Source organism: Mustelus asterias, chromosome 8, assembly GCF_964213995.1.
Source record: "Mustelus asterias chromosome 8, sMusAst1.hap1.1, whole genome shotgun sequence".
In the NCBI taxonomy this organism is placed as follows: domain Eukaryota; kingdom Metazoa; phylum Chordata; class Chondrichthyes; order Carcharhiniformes; family Triakidae; genus Mustelus; species Mustelus asterias.
In genome coordinates this window covers 140,492,275-140,513,762 of record NC_135808.1, presented here as the reverse complement: position 1 = coordinate 140,513,762, position 21,488 = coordinate 140,492,275, and the positions used below count along the sequence as shown (strand labels likewise).

Here is a 21,488-nt window from a genome sequence, read left to right as displayed (position 1 = left end):
AGCTTTACAGAACCTTAGTTAGGCTGCACTTGGAATATAGTATTCAATTCTGGTCGCCACATTACCAGGACGATGTGGAGGCTTTGGAGAGGGTACAGAAGAGATTTACTAGGATGTTGCCTGGTATGGAGGGCATTAGCTTTGAGGAGGGGTTGGAGAAACTTGGTTTGTTCTCACTGGAACGACGGAGGTTGAGGGGCGACCTGATAGAAGTCTACAAGATTATGAGGGACATGAACAGTGTGGATAGTCAGAAGCTTTTTCCCAGCGTGGAAGAATCAATTACTAGGGGGCACAGGTTTAAGGTGCGAGGGGCAAAGTTTAAAGGAGATGTATGAGTTTTTTTACACAGAGGGTGGTGGGTGCCTGGAACCTGCTGCCGGGGGAGGTAGTGGAAGCAGATATGTTAATGACTTTAAGGGGCGTCTTGACAAATACATGAATAGGATGGGAATAGAGGGATATGGCCCCCGGAAGGGTAGGGGGTTTTAGTTCAGATGGGCAGCATGGTCGGTGCAGGCTTGGAGGGCCAAAGGGCCTGTTCCTGTCCTGTAATTTTCTTTGTTCTTTGAAATCACTACCTTTGAGGTCCTACTTTTCAGCTTGCTTCCTCGCTCCCTATATTCTGCTTTTGGGACCTCACCCTTTTTTTACCGATCCCGTTTGTACCAAAGTCGACTATAACCATTGGCTGTTCGCCATCCCCCTTCAGAATGTCCTGCAGCCTCTTTGAGACATCCTTGACCCTAGCACCAGAGAGGCAACACATCATCCTGGAGTCTGGTTTACAGCCACAGAAACACCTGTCTATACCCCTCACAATTGAATCCCCTATAACTATTGCATTCCCACACTTTTTACCCCTCCCCTCTGCAGCAGAACCAACCATAGTGCAACGGGTTTGGCTGCTGCTGTTTCTCCTGAGAGGCCATTCCCCTCAACAGTATCCAAAGCGATAAATCTGTTTTGCAGGGGAATGGCCACAGGATATTCCTGCACTACCTGCCTATCTCTCTCGCTCTGCCTGGCGGTCACCCATTCCCTTTATGCCTGTGGAATCTGAGCCTGTGACCAAATCTCTACGTGCTATCCACGATACTATCTGATTCACAGATGCTCCACAGTGTCACCAGCCGCCACTCCAGCTCTGAAATGCGAGCTTCCAGGAGCTGTAGCTGGAGACACTTCCTGCTCACATACTGGCCCCGGGCACTTGAAATGTTCCCGGCCTCCCACATGGAGATGAAGATCAGACCATGGCTTGGAGCTCTCCTGTCATGTCTTACCTCTTTGAATTAAACTTCTGAAAGATGTTTTGTTTCAGATTATATCCAATTCTCTTTCCTGTTTCTCGTTACTACCGAATATAACCGTTGCAAACTGTAAACCACAGAAATTACCTCTGAGACTACAAATGCTAAAATGATTAAATACTTACCCGACCTTTCTATTTACTAAGCAGATTAAGACGTTTTGCTAATTTTAAGAATGACAATGAGTCATATGATGTTTAATTTTTTAAATATGTTTTAATGACAAAATTATATATCAAGCGCCAAATCTCTGAGTGCAGCCACCATGTTAATGGAACTTGTCCCTACGCTGTGACAGCTGCCAATCTCCGCTCAATCTCCCGACAATACTTCTCAGGAAGGCCGACAGTTCTGCAAAAGAGGATCAAAAGAGTTACAGAGACTGAAACTGAGGCCGATTCAGGATCAAAGCACTTCCCACTCACACCCACACATATCCAACCCATTCCTATTCACTCCCACTTACACAATCTCAATAACCTAACCCCTTTCTAATTTACTCCATTGTACATGATCCCAATGGATCAACCACCTTCCACTCCAAATCCAATGGACCCAAAACCCTTACCCATTCGTTCCCACTGTACATTATTCTAATGAGCCTGACCTGAGCTCCTCGAGTTTCTTGCGTTTGATTTGGTCAAGTCGAAGCCGTCGTTGATAAGCTTCCTCCTTCAGACGCTTTCCTTCATCAAAGAATGCCGCCCTCTCTGCAATGTGCTTATGCTCCCTCTCACCAATCTGCTCCCGAAGGTCATTGGCATATTTGGTCCTTCCATATCGCTTGTCCTCCTCCTCTTTCTTCTCCTTCTCGATCTGCTCTTTCTGTATCCTGCAACATCAATCCCATTCATTTCTGTGAGAGCCAATAAAGTCCCTTACTTTGATCCCTTCCCCTATATAATTGACAGTACAGGACAGCTACCTATATAAAACACAAAGAACAAAGAAAAGTACAGCACAGGAACAGGCCCTTCGGCCCTCCAAGCCTGCGCCGATCATGATGCCTGCCTAAACTAAAACCGTATGCACTAACAGAATCCATAACCTTCCATTCCCATCCTATTCATGTATTCATCTCGTTGCCCCTTAAATGCCGCTATCGTACCTGCTCCCACCACCTCCCTGGACAGCACGTTCCAGACATTCACCACCCTCTGTGAAAAAAACCTGCCTTGCACATTTCCTCTAAACTTTTCCCCATGGACCTTAAAATTATGTCCCCTCGTACTTGACTTTTTTACCCTAGGAAAGAGCATCTGACTATCCAATATCCAGTAACTCCTTTGGTTAACATCTGCAGAACCTGCCAACAAGAAGGAGATCCAAAGGAGCAAGGACATTAATGGACAAACTATGAACCCCTGCCCACCACCCCCCTCAACACAGAGCGCTAACTGCAGAGAGTGGAACATTGAGAGTTACACAGAAACATAGAAACTAGAAACAGGAGTAGGCCATTTGGCCCTTCGAGCCTGCTCCGCCATTCATTTTGATCGTGACTGATCATCAAATTCAATATCCTGATTCCGTCTTCCCCCCCATATCCCTTGATTCCTTTAGCCCCTGTGGTAAACCACTGTTAGCTTATTGCCTGTGTGCATGTGACATGCCTGGACATGCCCCTGCCGGCCCTGCCTGGAACTCCTCCCCCCCTGGTCCAGGTATAAAGGTGACTGCTCCCCACCCCCTGCCTCAGTCTCTGGATCAGTTCACCGGCATGGGTGTGCTCCAAGCCTTTTGCTAATAAAAGCTTATTTGCTCTTGCATACAAACTCGTCTTTGCTCGATTGATAGTGCATCAATTTTATTAGCAAAAGTTTTGGGATGGAGCAGATACTAAAACCCGATAGACTCGAATTGGATCCTCAAGCTGTAGGAGCCTCTAACAGCTTCGATCACTGGCTGCGATGTTTTGAAACTTTCCTCACTGCCTCCGCCTCCGTCGTCCTGACCGAAACCGACAAGCTGCACATGCTCCACGCCCGGGTAAGCGATCAAGTATTCTCAATGATTAGAGACGCTGAAACTTACAAGGATGCGATCGAAATTTTAAAAGGCCAGTACAACAAACAGTCTAACGAAATCTACGCCAGACATCTTCTGGCTACTCGCAGACAACAGCCAGGAGAATCGGGCGATCAATTCCTGCGTGCGTTGCGAGCACTTGGCAGGGCCTGCAACTGCAAGACCGTAACAGCCGCCCAAAACACTGAGGACTTAATCAGAGATGCCTATGTCACGGGTATCAGGTCAAACTATATCCGACAACGACTGCTGGAACAGGGTGGGCTGGACCTACAAAAGACTGTGGCGCTTGCCGACTCATTAGAGGTGGCCTTCCGTAATCTCGAGGCCTACACCCCTGACACGGGGGCGCATTGTGGACACCGCGGTCGCCGCCACCTCTGTACTCGGGAGGGGTGCAGGCCTACGCCACGCCACGTCCCACCAATGACCCGACCGCTGCGACAGTCTCCGGAGGCCCGAAGTGCGACTTCTGCGGCCTGGGGAAGCACCCCTGACAACACTGCCCGGCGAAGGATGCAATCTGCTCTGGGTGTGGAAAGAAGGGCCATTACGTGAAGGTATGCAGGGCGAAATCGACCTCCAAGCCCAGTAGCACCGCGTGCGACCCGTGGGGGCTGCCATCTTGGGTGCCGGTAGCCACGTGCGAGCCGCCATTTGGACGCCATCAGCCGCGTGTGAGCCATGCGGGCCGCCATCTTGGAAGCCTTCAGCTGCGTGTGAGCCGTGCGGGCCGCCATCTTGGACGCCATCAGCCGCGTGTGAACCGTGCGGGCCGCCATCTTAAATGCCGTCAGCCGCGTCGCAAAATCCAACGGTGGCTTCGGTTGCGCTGGACCAATCCAGGCCTCACCAACTTGCCAGGTCCATGATGGACATCGAGGTAAACGGTCGCATTACAAACTGTTTATTTGACTGTGGGAGTACGGAGAGCTTTATTCACCCTAACACAGTGAGTCGCTACGCCCTTTCAGTACTGCCAGTGAAGCAAACGATCTCCATGACTTCAAAGTCCCACTCGGTGGATGTCCTCGGGTACTGCGTGGCGAACCTGACTGTACGGGGCACAGTGTACAAAAATTTCAGGCTCCTCGTGCTGCCACAACTCTGCGCTGCCGTACTCCTGGGGCTAGATTTCCTGTGTCACCTTAAGAGTGTCACCATGGAGTATAATGGGCCTTTTCCCCCGCTCTCCGTTTGCAATCAGCAGTTCTTAGACCGCCCACCGCGCATCACCTGCAGCCTCTCGACCCTTAAAGTCACCCCTCCCTCACTGTTTGAAAATCTCACCCCCGATTGCAAGCCCATCGCCACCAAGAGCAGACGGTACAGAGCTGGAGACAGGGCTTTTAACAGGTCCGAAGTATAACGGCTCCTAGGGGAAGGGATCATTGAGGCCAGTACGAGCCCCTGGAGAGCCCAAGTAGTAGTTGTTGAGACTGGAGAGAAACATCGCATGGTCATTGACTATTACAAGGGAGGAAGTGTTAGGTTTGTTAGAGAATATAAAGACTGACAAATCCCCAGGGCCTGATGGAATCTATCCAAGGCTGCTCAGGGAGACGAGAGATGAAATCACTGGGCCTCTGACGCAAATCTTTGTCTCGTCACTGGACGCAGGTGAGGTCCCAGAGGATTGGAGGATAGCTCATGTGGTCCCGTTATTTAAGAAGGGTAGGAAAGATAACCCGGGTAATTATAGGCCGGTCAGCTTGACGTCCGTGGTGGGGAAGTTGTTGGAGAAGATTCTTAGAGATAGGATGTATGCGCATTTAGAAAGGAATAAACTCATTAACGATAGTCAGCATGGTTTTGTGAGAGGGAGGTCATGCCTCACTAACCTGGTGGAGTTTTTTGAAGAAGTGACTAGAATGGTTGATGAGGGAAGGGCCGTGGATGTCGTCTATATGGACTTTAGTAAAGCGTTTGACAAAGTCCCTCATGGTAGGCTGGTGCAAAAGGTTGGATCTCATGGGATAAAGGGGGAGGTGGCTAGATGGGTGGAGAACTGGCTTGGTCACAGAAGACAGACGGTGGTAGTGGAAGGGTCTTTTTCCGGCTGGAGGCCTGTGACTAGTGGTGTTCCGCAGGGCTCTGTATTGGGACCTCTGCTGTTTGTGATTTATATAAACGATCTGGCAGAAGGTGTAACTGGGGTGATCAGTAAGTTTGAGGACGACACAAAATTGGCAGGACTTTCAGATAGTGAGGAGCATTGTCAGAGGCTACAGAAGGATATAGATAGGCTGGAAATTTGGGCAAAGAAATGGCAGATGGAGTTCAATCCTGATAAATGCGAAGTGATGCATTTTGGTAGAACTAATGTAGGGAGGAGCTATACGATAAATGGCAGAACCATGAAGGGTGTAGATACGCAGAGGGTGTGCAAGTCCACAGATCCTTGAAGGTGATGTCACAGGTGGAGAAGGTGGTGAAGAAGGCATATGGCATGCTTGCCTTTATAGGACGGGGCATAGAGTATAAAAGTTGGGGTCTGATGTTGCAGATGCATAGAACGTTGGTTCGGCCGCATTTGGAATACTGCGTCCAGTTCTGGTCGCCACACTACCAGAAGGATGTGGAGGCTTTGGAGAGAGTACAGAGGAGATTTACCAGGATGTTGCCTGGTATGGAGGGGCTTAGTTATGAGGAGAGATTGGGTAAACTGGGGTTGTTCTCCCTGGAAAGACGGAGGATGAGGGGAGACTTAATAGAGGTGTGTAAAATTATTAAAGGCATAGATAGGGTGAACGGTGGGAAGCTATTCCCCAGGTCGGTGGTGACGTTCACGAGGAGTCATAGGTTCAAGGTGAAGGGGGGGAGGTTTAACACAGATATCAGAAGGACATATTTTACACAGAGGGTGGTGGGGGCCTGGAATGCGCTGCCAGGCAAGGTGGTGGAGTCGGACACACTGGGAACATTTAAGACTTATCTAGATAGCCACATGAACGGAGTGGGAATGGAGGGATACAAAAGAATGGTCTAGTTTGGACCAGGGAGCGGCACGGGCTTGGAGGGCCGAAGGGCCTGTTCCTGTGCTGTATTGTTCTTTGTTCTTTGTTCTTTGATACACGCAGCTGGACGCGTACCCCCTTCCCCGCATATCTGACATGGTTAATCAGATTGCGCAATATCGGGTGTACTCCACCATCGACTTAAAATCTGCATGCCACCAGCTCCCTATCCGCCCGGAAGACCGCCAATATACTGCCTTCGAGGCGGATGGCCGCCTCTATCACTTCCTTTGGGTCCCCTTCGGCATCAACAACGGGGTCTCGGTTTTCGAGCGTGAGATGGACCGAATGGTAGACCAGAACGGGCTGCGGGCCACCTTCCCATTCCTCGATAACGTCACCATCTGCGGCCATGATCAGCAGGACCACGACGCCAACCTCCACTTCGCCCTAGCCGCCACCCTTAACCAGGCGGGCAGACCCGTGACAATACACACCTCTTTAACCTGTGCTTAACCCTCTCTCCACTCGCATTGTCTGTATCTGTAAAGACTTGATTACCTGTTAAGATTCGGGTTCCAACCATTATCTTGCAATGGAGTCTGTGTCTGTATATGCCCTGTTTGTGAACCCAACATGCCACTCACCTGATGAAGGACCTGCGCTCCGAAAGCTTGAGCTACCAAATAAACCTGTTGGACTTTAACCGGATGTTGTGTGACTTCTTACTGTGCCTACCCCAGTCCAACATCAGCATCTCCACATCATGGCTTTTAAGGGACGTGTTGACTAATAACAAAGAACAACAAAGAGTACAGCACAGGAACATGCCCTTCGGTCCTCCTGCGTCGATCATGATGCCTGCCTAAACTAAAACCGTATGCACTTACGGAGTCCATATCCTTTCATTCCCATCCTATTCATGTATTTGTCTTGATGCCCCTTAAATGCCGCTATCGTACCTGCTCCCACCCCCTCCCCGTCAGCGCATTCCAGACATTCACCACCCTCTGTGTAGAAAATTTGCCTCGCACATCTCATAGAACATAGACATAGAACAGTACAGAACAGAACAGGCCCTTCGGCCCACGATGTTGTGCCGAGCTTTATCTGAAACCAAGATCAAGCTATCCCACTCCCTATCATCCTGGTGTGCTTCATGTGCCTATCCAATAACCACTTAAATGTTCCTAAAGTGTCTGACTCCACTATCACTGCAGGCAGTCCATTCCACACCCCCAACGACTCTCTGAGTAAAGAACCTACCTCGGACATCCTTCCTATATCTCCTACCATGAACCCTATCGTTATGCCCCCTTGTAATAGCTCCATCCACCCGAGGAAATAGTCTTTGAACGTTCACTCTATCTATCCCCTTCATCATTTTATAAACCTCTATTAAGTCTCCCCTCAGCCTCCTCCGCTCCAGAGAGAACAGCCCTAGCTCCCTCAACCTTTCCTCATAAGACCTACCCTCCAAACCAGGCAGCATCCTGGTAAATCTCCTCTGCACTCTTTCCAGCGCTTCCACATCCTTCTTATAGTGAGGTGACCAGAACTGCACACAATATTCCAAATGTGGTCTCACCAAGGTCCTGTACAGTTGCAGCATAACCCCACGGCTCTTAAACTCCAATCCCCTGTTAATAAAAGCTGACACACTATAGGCCTTCTTCACAGCTCTATCCACTTGAGTGGCAACCTTTAGAGATCTGTGGATATGGACCTCAAGATCTCTCTGTTCCTCCACAGTCTTCAGAACCCTACCTTTGACCCTGTAATCCACATTTAAATTAGTCCTACCAAAATGAATCACCTCACATTTATCAGGGTTAAACTCCATCTGCCATTTTTCAGCCCAGCTTTGCATCCTATCTTTGTCTCGTTGCAGTCTACAACAGCCCTCCACGTCATCCACTACTCCACCAATCTTGGTGTCATCAGCAAATTTACTGATCCACCCTTCAGCCCCCTCCTCTAAGTCATTATTAAAAATCACAAATAGCAGAGGACCAAGCACTGATCCCTGTGGCACTCTGCTAGCAACCTGCCTCCAGTCCGAAAATTTTCTATCCACCACCACCCTCTGTCTTCGATCAGATAGCCAGTTACCTATCCAATCTGCCAACTTTCCCTCTATCCCACACCTCCTTACTTTCATCATAAGACGACCATGGGGGAGCTTATCAAATGCCTTACTAAAATCCATGTATATGACATCAACTGCCCTACCTTCATCAACACACTTAGTTATCTCCTCAAAAAATTCAATCAAATTTGTGAGGCACGACTTGCCCTTCACAAATCCGTGCTGACTATCCTGGATTAATTCGCATCTTTCTAAATGGTCGTAAATCCCATCCCTAAGGACCTTTTCCATCAACGTACCAACCACCGAAGTAAGACTAACCGGTCTATAATTACCAGGGTCATTTCTATTCCCTTTCTTAAACAGAGGAACAACATTCGCCACTCTCCAGTCCTCTGGCACTATCCCCGTGGACAGCAAGGATCCAAAGATCAAAGCCAAAGGCTCTGCAATCTCATCCCTTGCCTCTCAACGAATCCTCGGATATATTTCATCAGTCCCAGGGGACTTATCGACCTTCAGTTTATTCAAAACTGCCAGGACATCCTCCCTCCGAACATCTATTTCCTCCAGCCTATTAGCCTGTAACACCTTCTCTTCCTCAAAAACATGGCCCCTCGTCTTGGTGAGCACTGAAGAAAAGTATTCATTCATCACCTCTCCTATCTCAACTGACTCCATACACAAGTTCCCACTACTGTCCTTGACCGGCCCTAACCTCACCCTGGTCATTCTTTTATTCAAAGAACAAAGAACAAAGAACCATACAGCACAGGAACAGGCCCTTCGGCCCTCCAAGCCCGCGCCGCTCCCTGGTCCAAACTAGACCATTCTTTTGTATCCCTCCATTCCCACTCCATTCATATGGCTATCGAGATAAGTCTTAAACGTTCCCAGTGTGTCCGCCTCCACCACCTTGCCCAGCAGCGCATTCCAGGCCCCCACCACCCTCTGCGTAAAATACGGCCTTCTGATATCCGTGTTAAACCTCCCCCCCTTCACCTTGAACCGATGACCCCTCGTGAACGTCACCAGCGACCTGGGAAAAAGCTTCCCACCGTTCACCCTATCTATGCCATTCATAATTTTATTCACCTCTATTAGGTCACCCCTCATCCTCCGTCTTTCCAGTGAGAACAACCCCAGTTTACCCAATCTCTCCTCATAACTAAGCCCTTCCATACCAGGCAACATGCTGGTAAACCTCCTCTGCACTCTCTCTAAAGCCTCCACGTCCTTCCGGTAGTGTGGCGACCAGAACTGGGCACAGTATTCCAAATGCGGCCGAACCACATTCCTCACATAAGAGTAAAAGGCCTTGGGGTTTTCCTTGATCCGACCTGCCAAGGACTTCTCATGCCCCCTCCTAGCTCTCCGAAGCCCCTTTTTCAGCTCATTTCTTGCTAACTTGTAACCCTCAATCAAGCCATCTGAACCTTGTTTCCTCATCCCTATATAAGCTTCCCTCTTCCTTTTTACAACACATTCCACCTCTTTTGTGAACCATGGTTCCCTCACTCGGCCATTTCCTCCCTGCCTGACAGCGACATACCTATCAAGGACACCCAGTATTTGTTCCTTGTAAAAGTTCCACTTTTCATTAGTGCCTTTCCCTGACAGTTTCTGTTCCCATCTTATGCCCCTAATTCTTGCCTAATCGCATCATAATTACCTCTCCCCCAATTGTAAACCTTGCCCTGCCATACGGTCCTATCCCTCTCCATTGCAATAACAAAAGACACCGAATTGTGGTCACTATCTCCAAAGTGCTCTCCTACAACCAAATCTATCACTTGGGCCGGCTCATTACCCAGTACCAAATCCAATGTGGCCCCACCTCTTGTCGGCCTATCCACATATTGTGTCAAGAAACCCTCCTGCACACACTGCACAAAAACTGCCCCATCCGAATTATTCGACCTACAAAGGTTCCAATCAATATTTGGAAAGTTAAAGTCCCCATGACAACTACCCTGTGACCCCCACACCTATCCATAATCTGCTTAGCAATTTCTTCCTCCACATCTCTATTACTATTTGGGGGCCTATAGTAAACTCCTAACAACGTGACCGCTCCTTTCCTATTTCTAACTTCAGCCCATATTACCTCAGTATGCAGATCCCCCTCGAAGTGCCTTTCCGCAGCCATTAAACTATCCTTGATTAACAATGTGTGGTGGACTTCAGTTGTGCCTTTGTCCTGCCTGGACAACCGTTGTGTGTTTGTTATGCCTGGACACATCTCCTGCCGGTTCGGCTCCTCCCCTTGTCACCTAGTATAAAGGTGGCTGTCTCCTCCCCCTTGTTCAGTTCGGGTCAGTTACCTGTTGGGATGTGCTCCTGATTCTGTTATGAATAAAAGCCTACAGTTGTATTGGCACACAAGTAGTCTTTTGCCTAATTGATAGCGCATCAATTTTATTCATAACATTTGACTGACATGGAGCAGCTTTTAAAACCCGACAAGTTCACATTGGACCCTCAAGAGGTCGGAATCTCTGATAAATCTGACCATTGGCTGGACTGCTTTGAAGCATTCATCGACGCCGCTGCGGTCGTCGACTCCGACGGCGATAAGCTCCACGTGCTCCGCGCCCGGGTAAGTGATGCAGTCTATGGTATCTTCCGGGATGCTACTACATCCGTGGACGCTATAGAACTCTTAAAAGGGCAGCTTCAAAAGAGCCCTAACGTGGTCTACGCCAGACATCTCCTGGCTACTCGCAAGCAGCAGCCAGGAGAATCGTGCGCCCAATTTCTGCGTGCCCTGCGGCTCCCAGCTCGAGCTTGTGACTGTAAGGCTGTTTCAGCCACTCAGAACACGGAGGTCCTGATCCGGGACACCTACGTCGCAGGTGTTGAGTTTACTTACATTCGGCAGCGTCTGCTTGAACAGGGTGGCCTGGATCTCCAGAAAACGGCCACGATGGCTGAATCGCTAGAAGCGGCCTCCCGCAATCTTGGGGTCTACCCCGCATCCCGTTCCATCGACGGTTCCACCGCGACGGCTGTTCCAGCGGGGCCCAAATGCTACTATTGCGGCCTATCCAAGCATCCTCGGTGTCGCTGCCCGGCGAAGGATGCGATCTGCTCCGGATGCGGTAAGCTAGGCCACTTCGTCAAAGTCTGCCGGGCGAAGCCGATCGCGAAGCCTCGTGGCACCACGTGTGTTCCGCGGGCGCAGCCATCTTTAATGCAGTCAGCGGCTGTGCGCGAATCGCCATCTTTGATGCAGTCGCCGGATGCGCGGGAGTCGCCATCTTTGATGCAGTCAGCGGATGCGCGGGAATCGCCATCTTTGATGCCGTCATCAAGGCGCGCCGAGTGGGAAACTTTATCCGTGACATCATCAGATGCGGACGAAGATGGATACTTACTGGATTTGACGGTGGCATTGATTTGCCTGGACCAGTTGCAGCCTCACCAACTCTCCAAGTCAATAATGGAGATCAAGGTAAATGACCATGCAGAAAACTGCCTGTTCGACTGTGGGAGCACAGGAAGTTTTATACACCCTCGCACAGTGCGTCGATATGCCCTTCCCGTGCGGCCCTGGAGACGGACAATCTCCATGGCTTCGGATTCTCACTCAGTGGAGGTCCTCGGGTGCTGCTTGGTGACGCTGACGGTACAGGGCACAGACTACGAGCGTTTTCAGCTCCTCGTGCTGCCGCGACTCTGCGCAGCTGTACTGCTGGGGTTAGATTTCCTCACCCATCATAGGCGCGTCACCCTGCAGTATGATGGCCCTTATCCCCCGCTCTCTGTCTGCAAGGCGCCATCACTGCAGCGCCCCCCGCGCACCACCTGCAGTCTCTCGACCCTCAAGATCACCACCCCCCCCGCCCCCCCCCCCCACACCTTTATTCGATAATCTCACCCCGGATTGCAGGCCTATAGCCACCAAAAGTAGGCGCTATAGTGTGGAAGACCGTGCCTTCATTCGGTCCGAAGTACAACGTTTGCTCAAGGAAGGGATTATCCAGACCAGCACCAGCCCCTGGAGGGCGCAGGTGGTCGTAGTTAAATCGGGGGAGAAACACCGCATGGTGATTGACTATAGCCAGACCATAAACAGGTATACGCAACTAGATGCGTACCCTCTCCCCGCATCGCGGACATAGTCAACCGCATCGCGCACTATAGGGTTTTCTCTATGATTGATTTAAAATCGGCCTACCACCAGCTCCCTATCCGCTCGGAGGATCGCCCATATACTGCCTTTGAGACGGACAGTCGCCTCTACCAGTTCCTCCGAGTCCCCTTCGGTGTCACCAATGGGGTCTCAGTTTTCCAGCAGGCCATGGATCAAATGGTGGACCAGCACGGGCTACGGGCCACTTTCCCGTATCTGGATAATGTCACCATCTGCGGCCATGACCTGCAGGACCATGATGCCAACTTACAAAAATTCCTCCGTACTGCCACTCTCCTGAATCTGACATATAATGAGGCGAAGTGTGTCTTTCGGACACGCCCCCTCGCCATCCTTGGGTACGTGGTAGAAAATGGTGTCCTTGGTCCCGACCCAGCCTGTATGCGTCCCCTTATGCAGCTTCCCCTCCCTACTACTCTCAAAGCACTGAGGAGATGCCTGGGCTTCTTCTCCTACTATGCCCAGTGGGTTCCCCGTTACGCGGATAAAGCCCGTCCGCTCCTAAAATCGACCTCTTTTCCCCTGGCGGAGGAGGGGCCTGCGACGACATCAAAGCGGACATCGCGAAGGCCGCGATGCATGCTGTGGATGAATCCATCCCATTCCAAGTGGAAAGTGATGCGTCTGACTTTGCCCTAGCTGCCACGCTTAACCAAAGGGGCCGTCCGGTGGCCTTTTTTTCCCGGACCCTACAAGGCCCTGAGATTCGACACTCCTCGGTTGAGAAGGAGGCCCAGGCCATCGTGGAAGCCGTCCGGCACTGGCGCCATTATCTTGCGAGCCAACGGTTCACTTTAATTATGGACCAGCGGTCCGTTGCCTTTCTGTTTAACACCAGGCAGAGGGGCAAGATTAAGAATGACAAGATCTTGCGGTGGAGGATTGAGCTCTCCACCTACAGATATGACATCATGTACCGGCCTGGGAAGCTCAATGAGCCCCCAGACGCCCTGTCCCGTGGAACATGTGCCAGCGCCCAACTGGACCAGCTACAGTCCCTCCATAACGATCTCTGTCACCCGGGTGTCACAGTAAGAAGTTTAACAACACCAGGTTAAAGTCCAACAGGTTTATTTGGTAGCAAAAGCCACACAAGCTTTCGAAGCTCTAAGCCGCTTCTTCAGGTGAGTGGGAATTCTGTTCACAAACAGAGTTTATAAAGACACAGACTCAATTTACATGAATAATGGTTGGAATGCGAATACTTACAACTAATCAAGTCTTTAAGAAACAAAACAATGGGAGTGGAGAGAGCATCAAGACAGGCTAAAAAGATGTGTATTGTCTCCAGACAAGACAGCCAGTGAAACTCTGCAGGTCCACGCAACTGTGGGCGTTACAAATAGTGTGACATGAACCCAATATCCCGGTTGAGGCCGTCCGCGTGTGTGCGGAACTTGGCTATCAGTCATCTCCACATCATGACCCGGGTGTCACCAGATTTTTCCACTTTGTCAAAGCCCGTAACCTGCCCTACTCCCTCGAGGAAGTCCGGTCGGTTACCAGGCAATGCAGGGTCTGCGCAGAGTGCAAACCGCAGTTCTACCGGCCAGGTGGGGCGCACCTTATAAAGGCCACTCGCGCGTTTGAGTGCCTCAGCATTGATTTTAAAGGCTCCCTCCCTTCTTCTAACCGCAATATTTATTTTCTGAATGTCATCGATGAATACTCGCGTTTCCCTTTCGCCTTCCCCTGCCCGGACATGACCACGGCTACGGTGATTCGGACCCTGAACACGCTCTTCACCCTGTTCGGCTTTCCATCCTATATTCATAGCGACCGTGGGTCCTCATTCATGAGTGACGGGCTGCGGCAGTACCTGCTCGCCAAAGGCATTGCCTCCAGCCGCACCACTAGCTATAACCCCAGGGGTAATGGTCAAGTAAAGCGGGAGAACGCAACGGTCTGGAAGGCTGTTCTATTAGCGCTACAGTCTAGGGGCCTTCCAGTCAGCCGTTGGCAAGACGTCCTCCCGGACGCATTACATTCAATTAGGTCACTCTTGTGTACAGCGACCAATATGACACCTCACGAGCGGATGTTCACTTTCCCCAGAAAGTCCTCCTCGGGTACCTCGCTCCCAGCTTGGCTGATGTCCCCGGGGCCCGTTCTGCTTTGGAAGCATGTCTGGACCTATAAGGCAGACCCCTTGGTCGAGGAGGTCCAATTGCTCCACGCTAATCCTCAATACGCTTATGTAGCGTACCCTGACGGGCGGGAGGACACGGTCTCTGTCCGCGACTTGGCACCCGCAGGTGCCCCTGAGGCCACCACGTCCCTCCGCCCCACTGTCCCTTGTGTTGTGCGCCCAGAGACTGCTACGCTCCTCCCCCCTTCAGTCCCAGTCTCCCATATTGTGCGCCCAGAGCCCACTACGGCCCTCCACCCCCCAGCCCCAGTTCCCACTGTTCCCCATACACCACCAGGGCCACAGCTCACTCCTCTCACCCCTATGTACAGCTCGCTTGAGTCGCTGGTGCCGTCGCCACGCAGTACCCGACTACTGGACGGCACGACGGATGGGTCGGCCTCACACCACCTGGCGCCTCAAAGAACAAAGAACAATACGGCACAGGAACAGGCCCTTCGGCCCTCCAAGCCCGCGCCGCTCCCCGGTCCAGGATTGAATCCTGAATCCAGGATCCCCGCCCAATTTTCCAGCCTATCTACATCCTAATATCCTATCCACCGAGCTGTCCCTCACAGCTACGATGCTTTGTTCATTACAACCTATTAACTCACCCCCACCCCCCCATTCCAGACCATGTGATCTCCAGGGAGAGGCGAAAACCCAGAGTGAAAACCCCAGGGCCAATATGGGGAAAAAAAAATCTGGGAAATTCTTCTCCGACCCCCTGAGGCGATCGAAACGAGTCCAGGAGATCACACTGGCCCTGATCAGAAAATGCTTCCCAACCCTATTCATTTCCACTTCTGCTTTACGAACACCATCTGAATTCCCTGCCCCCGAGACAGGTTCCCAACTATCCGCAGTCTCGCTCTGTACTGGCACCAGCAAGATGATCATAGAATGAAGCCTTGAAACGAGAAACAAAGAACAATTAGCCCGCGCCACTCCCTGGTCCAAACTAGACCACTCTTTTGTATCCCTCCATTCCCACTCCGTTCATATAGCTGTCTAGATAAGTCTTAAACGTTCCCAGTGTGTCCGCCTCCACCACCTTGCCCGGCAACACATTCCAGGCCCCCACAACCCTCTGTGTAAAATATGTCCTTCTGATATCTGTGTTAAACCTCCCCCCCTTCACCTTGAACCTATGACCCCTCGTGAACGTCACCACCGACCCGGGGAAAGCCTCCTCTCGACGCTCACTGCATGGAGCCTGGGCTGACTCCGCTCGGACGACTCTGCAACCTGCCCTACGACGATCGCGATGGCGAGTCAAGCCACCAGATCATCTGGACTTGTAATATTGTTTCCGCTTCACCCCGTGTTGTTTTTTTTAAAGGAGGGGTGAATGTGGTGGACTTCAGTTGTGCCTTTGTCCTGCCTGGACCACCATTGTGTGTTTGTTATGCCTGGACACATCTCCTGCCGGCTCGACTCCTCCCCTTGTCACCTCGTACAAAGGTGGCTGTCTCCTCCCCCTTGTTCAGTTCGGGTCGGTTACCTGTTGGGATGTGCTCCTGATTCTGTTATGAATAAAAGCCTACAGTTGTATTGGCACACAAGTAGTCTTTTGCCTAATTGATAGCGCATCACAATGCTACTCCTCCACCTCTTTTACCATCTTCCCTACACTTGCTGAAACATCTGTACCCCGGAACGTCCAACAACCATTCCTGTCCCTGTTCTACCCATGTCTCCGTAATGGCCACAACATCGTAGTCCCACTGATCTCCTCTAAACTTTTTCCCATGCACCTTAAACCTATGTCCCCGAGTATTTGACTTTTCTACTCTAGGAAAGAGCACCTGACTATCCACTCTGTCCATGCCACTCATAATCTTGTTGACTTCTATCAGGTCACCCCTCAACCTCCATCATTCCAGTGAGAACAAACTGTGTTTATCCAACCTCTCCTGATAGTTGAGACCCTCCAGACCAGGCAACATCCTGGTAAACCTCTTTGCACCCTCTCCAAAGCATCCACATCCTTCTGGTCGTGTGGTGACCAGAATTGTACACAATGTTCCAATTGAGGCCTCACTAAGGTTCTGTACAGCTGCAGCATGACCTGCCAATTTTTATACTCAATGCCCCAACCGATGAAGGCAAGCATGTCGTATGCTTTCTTGACTATCTTATCCATCTGCGTTGCCACTTTCAGTGATCGGTGGACCTGTACACCCTGATCTCTTTGCCTGTCAATACTCCTTAGGGTTCTACCATTTACTGTATAATTCCTACATGCATTGGACCTTCCAAAATGCATTACCTCACATTTGTTTGGATTAAACTCTATCTGCCATTTCTCTGCCCAAGTCTCCAACGGTTCTATATCTTGCTGTATCCTCTGACAATCCTCTTCACTAGCCGTAACTCCACCAATTTTTGTGTCGTCTGCAAACTTACTAATCAGACCAGCTCATTTTCCTCCAAATCATTTATATATACTACAAACAACAAAGGTCCCAGACTGATCCCTGTGGAACACCGCTAGTCACAGCCTTCCATTCAGAAAAGCACTCCTCGACTGCTACCCTCTGTCTTCTATGGCCAAGCCAGTTCTGTATCAATCTTGCCAGCTTTCCTCTGATCCCATGTGACTTCACCATTCATACCAATCTACCATGAGGTATCTTGTCCATGTATACAACATCAACTGCCTTTCCCTAATCTATCACCTTCGTCACTTCTTTGAAAAACGCGATCAAGTTAGTGAGGCACGACCTCCCTGTCACAAAAACATGGTGTTTATGACCAATAAGTCTATTTGTTTCCAAATTTGAGTAAATCCTGTCCCTAAGAATCTTTTCCAATAATTTCCCTACCACTGACGCAAGGCTCACCGGCCTATAATTTCCTGGATTATCCCTGCTGCCCTTCTTAAACAATGAAACAACACTGGTTATCCTCCAGTCCTCTGGAACTTCACCTGTAACCAATCAGGATACAAAGATTTCTGTCAAGGCCTCAGCAATTTCCACCCTGGCCACTGTGGCCAAATGGGCCACCTAAGATGGTGAGAGCATGCTGGGATAATTGGACAAGTGCTGGTACAGACAGGCTGCAGCCTCAAATGAAATTGGTCAAAGGAAGGCAGGCTGCAGTTGCAGGAGCTAGAATACACAGGATATGGGCCATCCCCAGGACAAAGGAAACTTTCTGGTCAAACTGTATTGTTTACCAGACATAACCCTTATTTGGGAGGGAAGTGTGTGACCTACGTGCCTCCAGCACCTACAGACATGGCCGTTGGGGACACACCCAGAGATTGGTGTGGCAGCACCCGATTGGACTTTATCGATCAGCGTGATCAAGTCCTGATCGATTGATTGGCAATGGCGCGAAAACCAATGGGGTATAAAGGGTGCTGTGCAACAAAAGAATCTCTCTCTCTCTCTGACCCCACAACAGTGACCATTGCCAACAATGACCAGCATGAGGAGAGCCACTACACCCGAGAAGGAAGGAAGACCAGAGCCAGAGTGCCAGACCAGACCAAAGGACCAGACTACGCAGAGGACTGCAGAGACCAACACGCAGATAAAGGCTAATATCTGCCTGGGTACTTGCCAGTCACGCAAAAGTTAAGCCAAGGTCTAGTATTGGACTTGAACTTTAGTATTTCTGTAAGATAACTAACTTATTGTTGATTGGGTGGGTGATTATTAATTGTGCGTAAATAAATATTGTTGTACTAACAAGAAGTCTACTCGCAATTCTTTGTCCACCGTATAAGGGTTAAAACAGACTGTGCAACAGGTACAACACCTCCCTCAGTATTCTGGGGTAAATCCCATCAGGCCCTGGGGGCTTATTTACTTTAATGCTTTTTAAGACGCCCAGTACCACCTCATAGAATCATAGAAACCCTACAGTGCAGAAGGAGGCCATTCGGCCCATCGAGTCTGCACCGACCACAATCCCACCTAGGCCCTACCCCCACATATTTACCCGCTAATCCCTCTAACCTACGCATCTCAGGATTCTAAGGGGCAATTTTTAACCTGGCCAATCAACCTGACCCGCACATCTTTGGACTGTGGGAGGAAACCGGAGCACCCGGAGGAAACCCACGCAGACACGAGGAGAATGCGCAAACTCCACACAGACAGTGACCCGAGCCAGGAATCGAACCCGGGACCCTGGAGCTGTGAAGCAGCAGTGCTAACCACTGCGCTATCGTGCCGCCCGTGATCCTCCTTTGTGATACCGACATGGTCCAGAATATTTATACACCCTGACCTAGGCTCCTCATCCACAAAGTCCTTCTCTTTGGTGAATACTGAGGCAAAGTATTCCTTTAGTATCTCACCCATTTCCTCAGGTTCCATGCATAAATTCCCTCCACTATCCTTGAGTTGACCAACCCTTTCCCTGACTACCCTCTTACTCTTTACATACGTATAAAATACCTTAGGATTTTCCTTAATCCTGTTTGCCAAGGACTATTCATGACCCCTTTTAGCCCTTCTAACTCATTTGTTAAGTTCCTTCCTACATTCTTTATATTCTTCAAGGATTTATCTGTCCTCAGCCTTTTAGATCTTACAAATGCTTCCTTTTGCTTTTTGACAAGGCTCATAATATACCTCGTTATCCAGGGTTCCTGATACGTGCCACACTTATCCTTCATCTCACAGGTACATGCCGGTCCTGAATTCCAATCAACTGACATTGGAAAGAATCTCACATGTCAGATATTGATTTACCCTCAAGCAGCCTTCCCCAATCTATACTCTCCAGATCCTGCCTAATGTTGTTATAGTTAGTCTTCCCCCAATTTAACACCTTCGCCCGAGGATCACTCTTGTCCTTATCCACAAGCCCCTTAAAACTTACGGAATTATGATCACTGTTTGCGAAATGCTCTCCTACTGAAACTCCAATCACCTGGCCGGGCTCATTCCCCAATACCAGGTCTAATATGGCTCCTTCCTGAGTTGGGCTATTTACATACTATTTTCAAGAAACCCCGCTGGATGCTCCTCACAAATTCTGCCCCATCCAAGCCCCGAGCAGTCAGTGAATCCCAGTCAATATAGGGAAAGTTAAAATCACCCACCACAACAACCCTGCTGTTTTTGCATCTTTCCAAAATCTGTCTGCATATCTACTCCTCTATCTCCCACTGGCTTTAGGGAGGCCTGTAATAAACCCCCAACATTGTGACTACACCCTTCCTGTTCCTGAGCTCTACCCATATTGCCTCGCTGCCTGAACCCTCCGAGGTATCCTCCCGCTGTGATATTCTCCTTAACCAGTAATGCCACTCCCCCACCTCTTTTACATCCCCCTCTATTCTGCCTGAAAAATCTAAATCCTGGAATGTTTAGCTGCCAATCCTGTCCTTCCAACCAGGTCTCCGTAATAGCAAAATACATGAATAGGATGGGAATAGAGGGATATGGTCCCTGGAAGGGTAGGGGGTTTTAGTTCAGTCGGGCAGCATGGTTGGTGCAGGCTTAGAACATAGAACATAGAACATAGAACACTGCAGCGCAGTATAGGCCCTTCGGCCCTCGATGTTGCGCCGACCAGTGGAACCAATCTAAAGCCCCTCTAATCTACACTATTCCAATATCATCCATATGTTTATCCAATAACCATTTGAATGCTCTTAATGTTGACGAGTCCACTACTGCGGCAGGCAGGGCATTCCACGCCCTTACTACTCTCTGAGTAAAGAACCTACCTCGAACATCTGTCCTATATCTCTCACCCCTCAATTTAAAGCTATGTCCCCTCGTGCTAGCCAACACCATCCGAGGAAAAAGGCTCTCACTATCCACCCTATCTAATCCTCTGATCATCTTGTATGCCTCTATTAAGTCACCTCTTAACCTTCTTCTCTCTAACGAAAACAACCTCAAGCCCCTCAGCCTTTCCTCATACGATTTTCCCACCATACCAGGCAACATCCTAGTAAATCTCCTCTGCACCCTTTCCAACACTTCCACATCTTTCCTATAATACGGCGACCAGAACTGTACGCAATACTCCAAATGCGGCCGCACCAGAGTTTTGTACAGTTGCAGCATGACCTCCTGGCTCCGAAATTCAATCCCTCTACCAATAAAAGCTAACACACCGTACGCCTTCTTAACAACTCGATCAACCTGGGTGCCAACTTTCAGGGATCTATGCACATGGACACCCAGATCCCTCTGTTCATCCACACTACCAAGTATCTTACCATTAGCCCAGTACTCTGTATTCCTGTTACTCCTTCCAAAGTGAATCACCTCACACTTTTCCGCATTAAACTCCATTTGCCACCTCTCAGCCCAGCTCTGCAGCTTATCTATGTCCATCTGTAACCTGCCATTTCCCTCCGCACTGTCTACAACTCCACTGACTTTAGTGCCATCCGCAAATTTACTAATCCATCCTTCCACGCCCTCATCCAGGTCATTAATAAAAATGACAAGCAGCAGTGGCCCCAAAACAGATCCTTGCAGTACACCACGAGTAACTGAACTCCAGGATGAATATTTCCCATCAACGACCACCCTCTGTTTTCTTACAGCTAGCCAATTCCTAATCCAAACCACTAAATCACCCTCAATCCCATGTGTCCGTATTTTCTGCAAAAGCTTACCATGGGGAACCTTATCAAATGCTTTGCTGAAATCCATGTACACCACATCAACCACTTTACCCTCATCCACCTCTTTGGTCACCTTCTCAAAGAACTCAATAAGGTTTGTGAGGCACGACCTACCCTTCACAAAACCGTGCTGACTATCCCTAATCAAATTATTCCTTTCTAGGTGATTATAAATCCTATCTCTTATAATCCTTTCCAATACTTTGC

At 49.7% G+C, this 21,488-nt stretch overlaps 1 protein-coding gene across 1 annotated transcript in view; it reads right to left on the bottom strand.

Moving 5' to 3' along the window:
- Positions 1 to 1,560: 1,560 nt before the first annotated feature.
- cfap45 (cilia and flagella associated protein 45) overlaps positions 1,561 to 21,488 on the bottom strand; it is a 223,278-nt gene continuing 203,350 nt past the window's right edge. Inside the window, exons 11-12 of the mRNA XM_078219236.1 lie at positions 1,921 to 2,145; positions 1,561 to 1,664 (exon numbers count right to left, since the gene is read on the bottom strand). Of these exons, the coding sequence (XP_078075362.1) occupies positions 1,598 to 1,664; positions 1,921 to 2,145 (292 nt within the window). The 3' untranslated portion in view covers positions 1,561 to 1,597. The remainder of the gene's footprint in view (positions 1,665 to 1,920; positions 2,146 to 21,488) is intronic.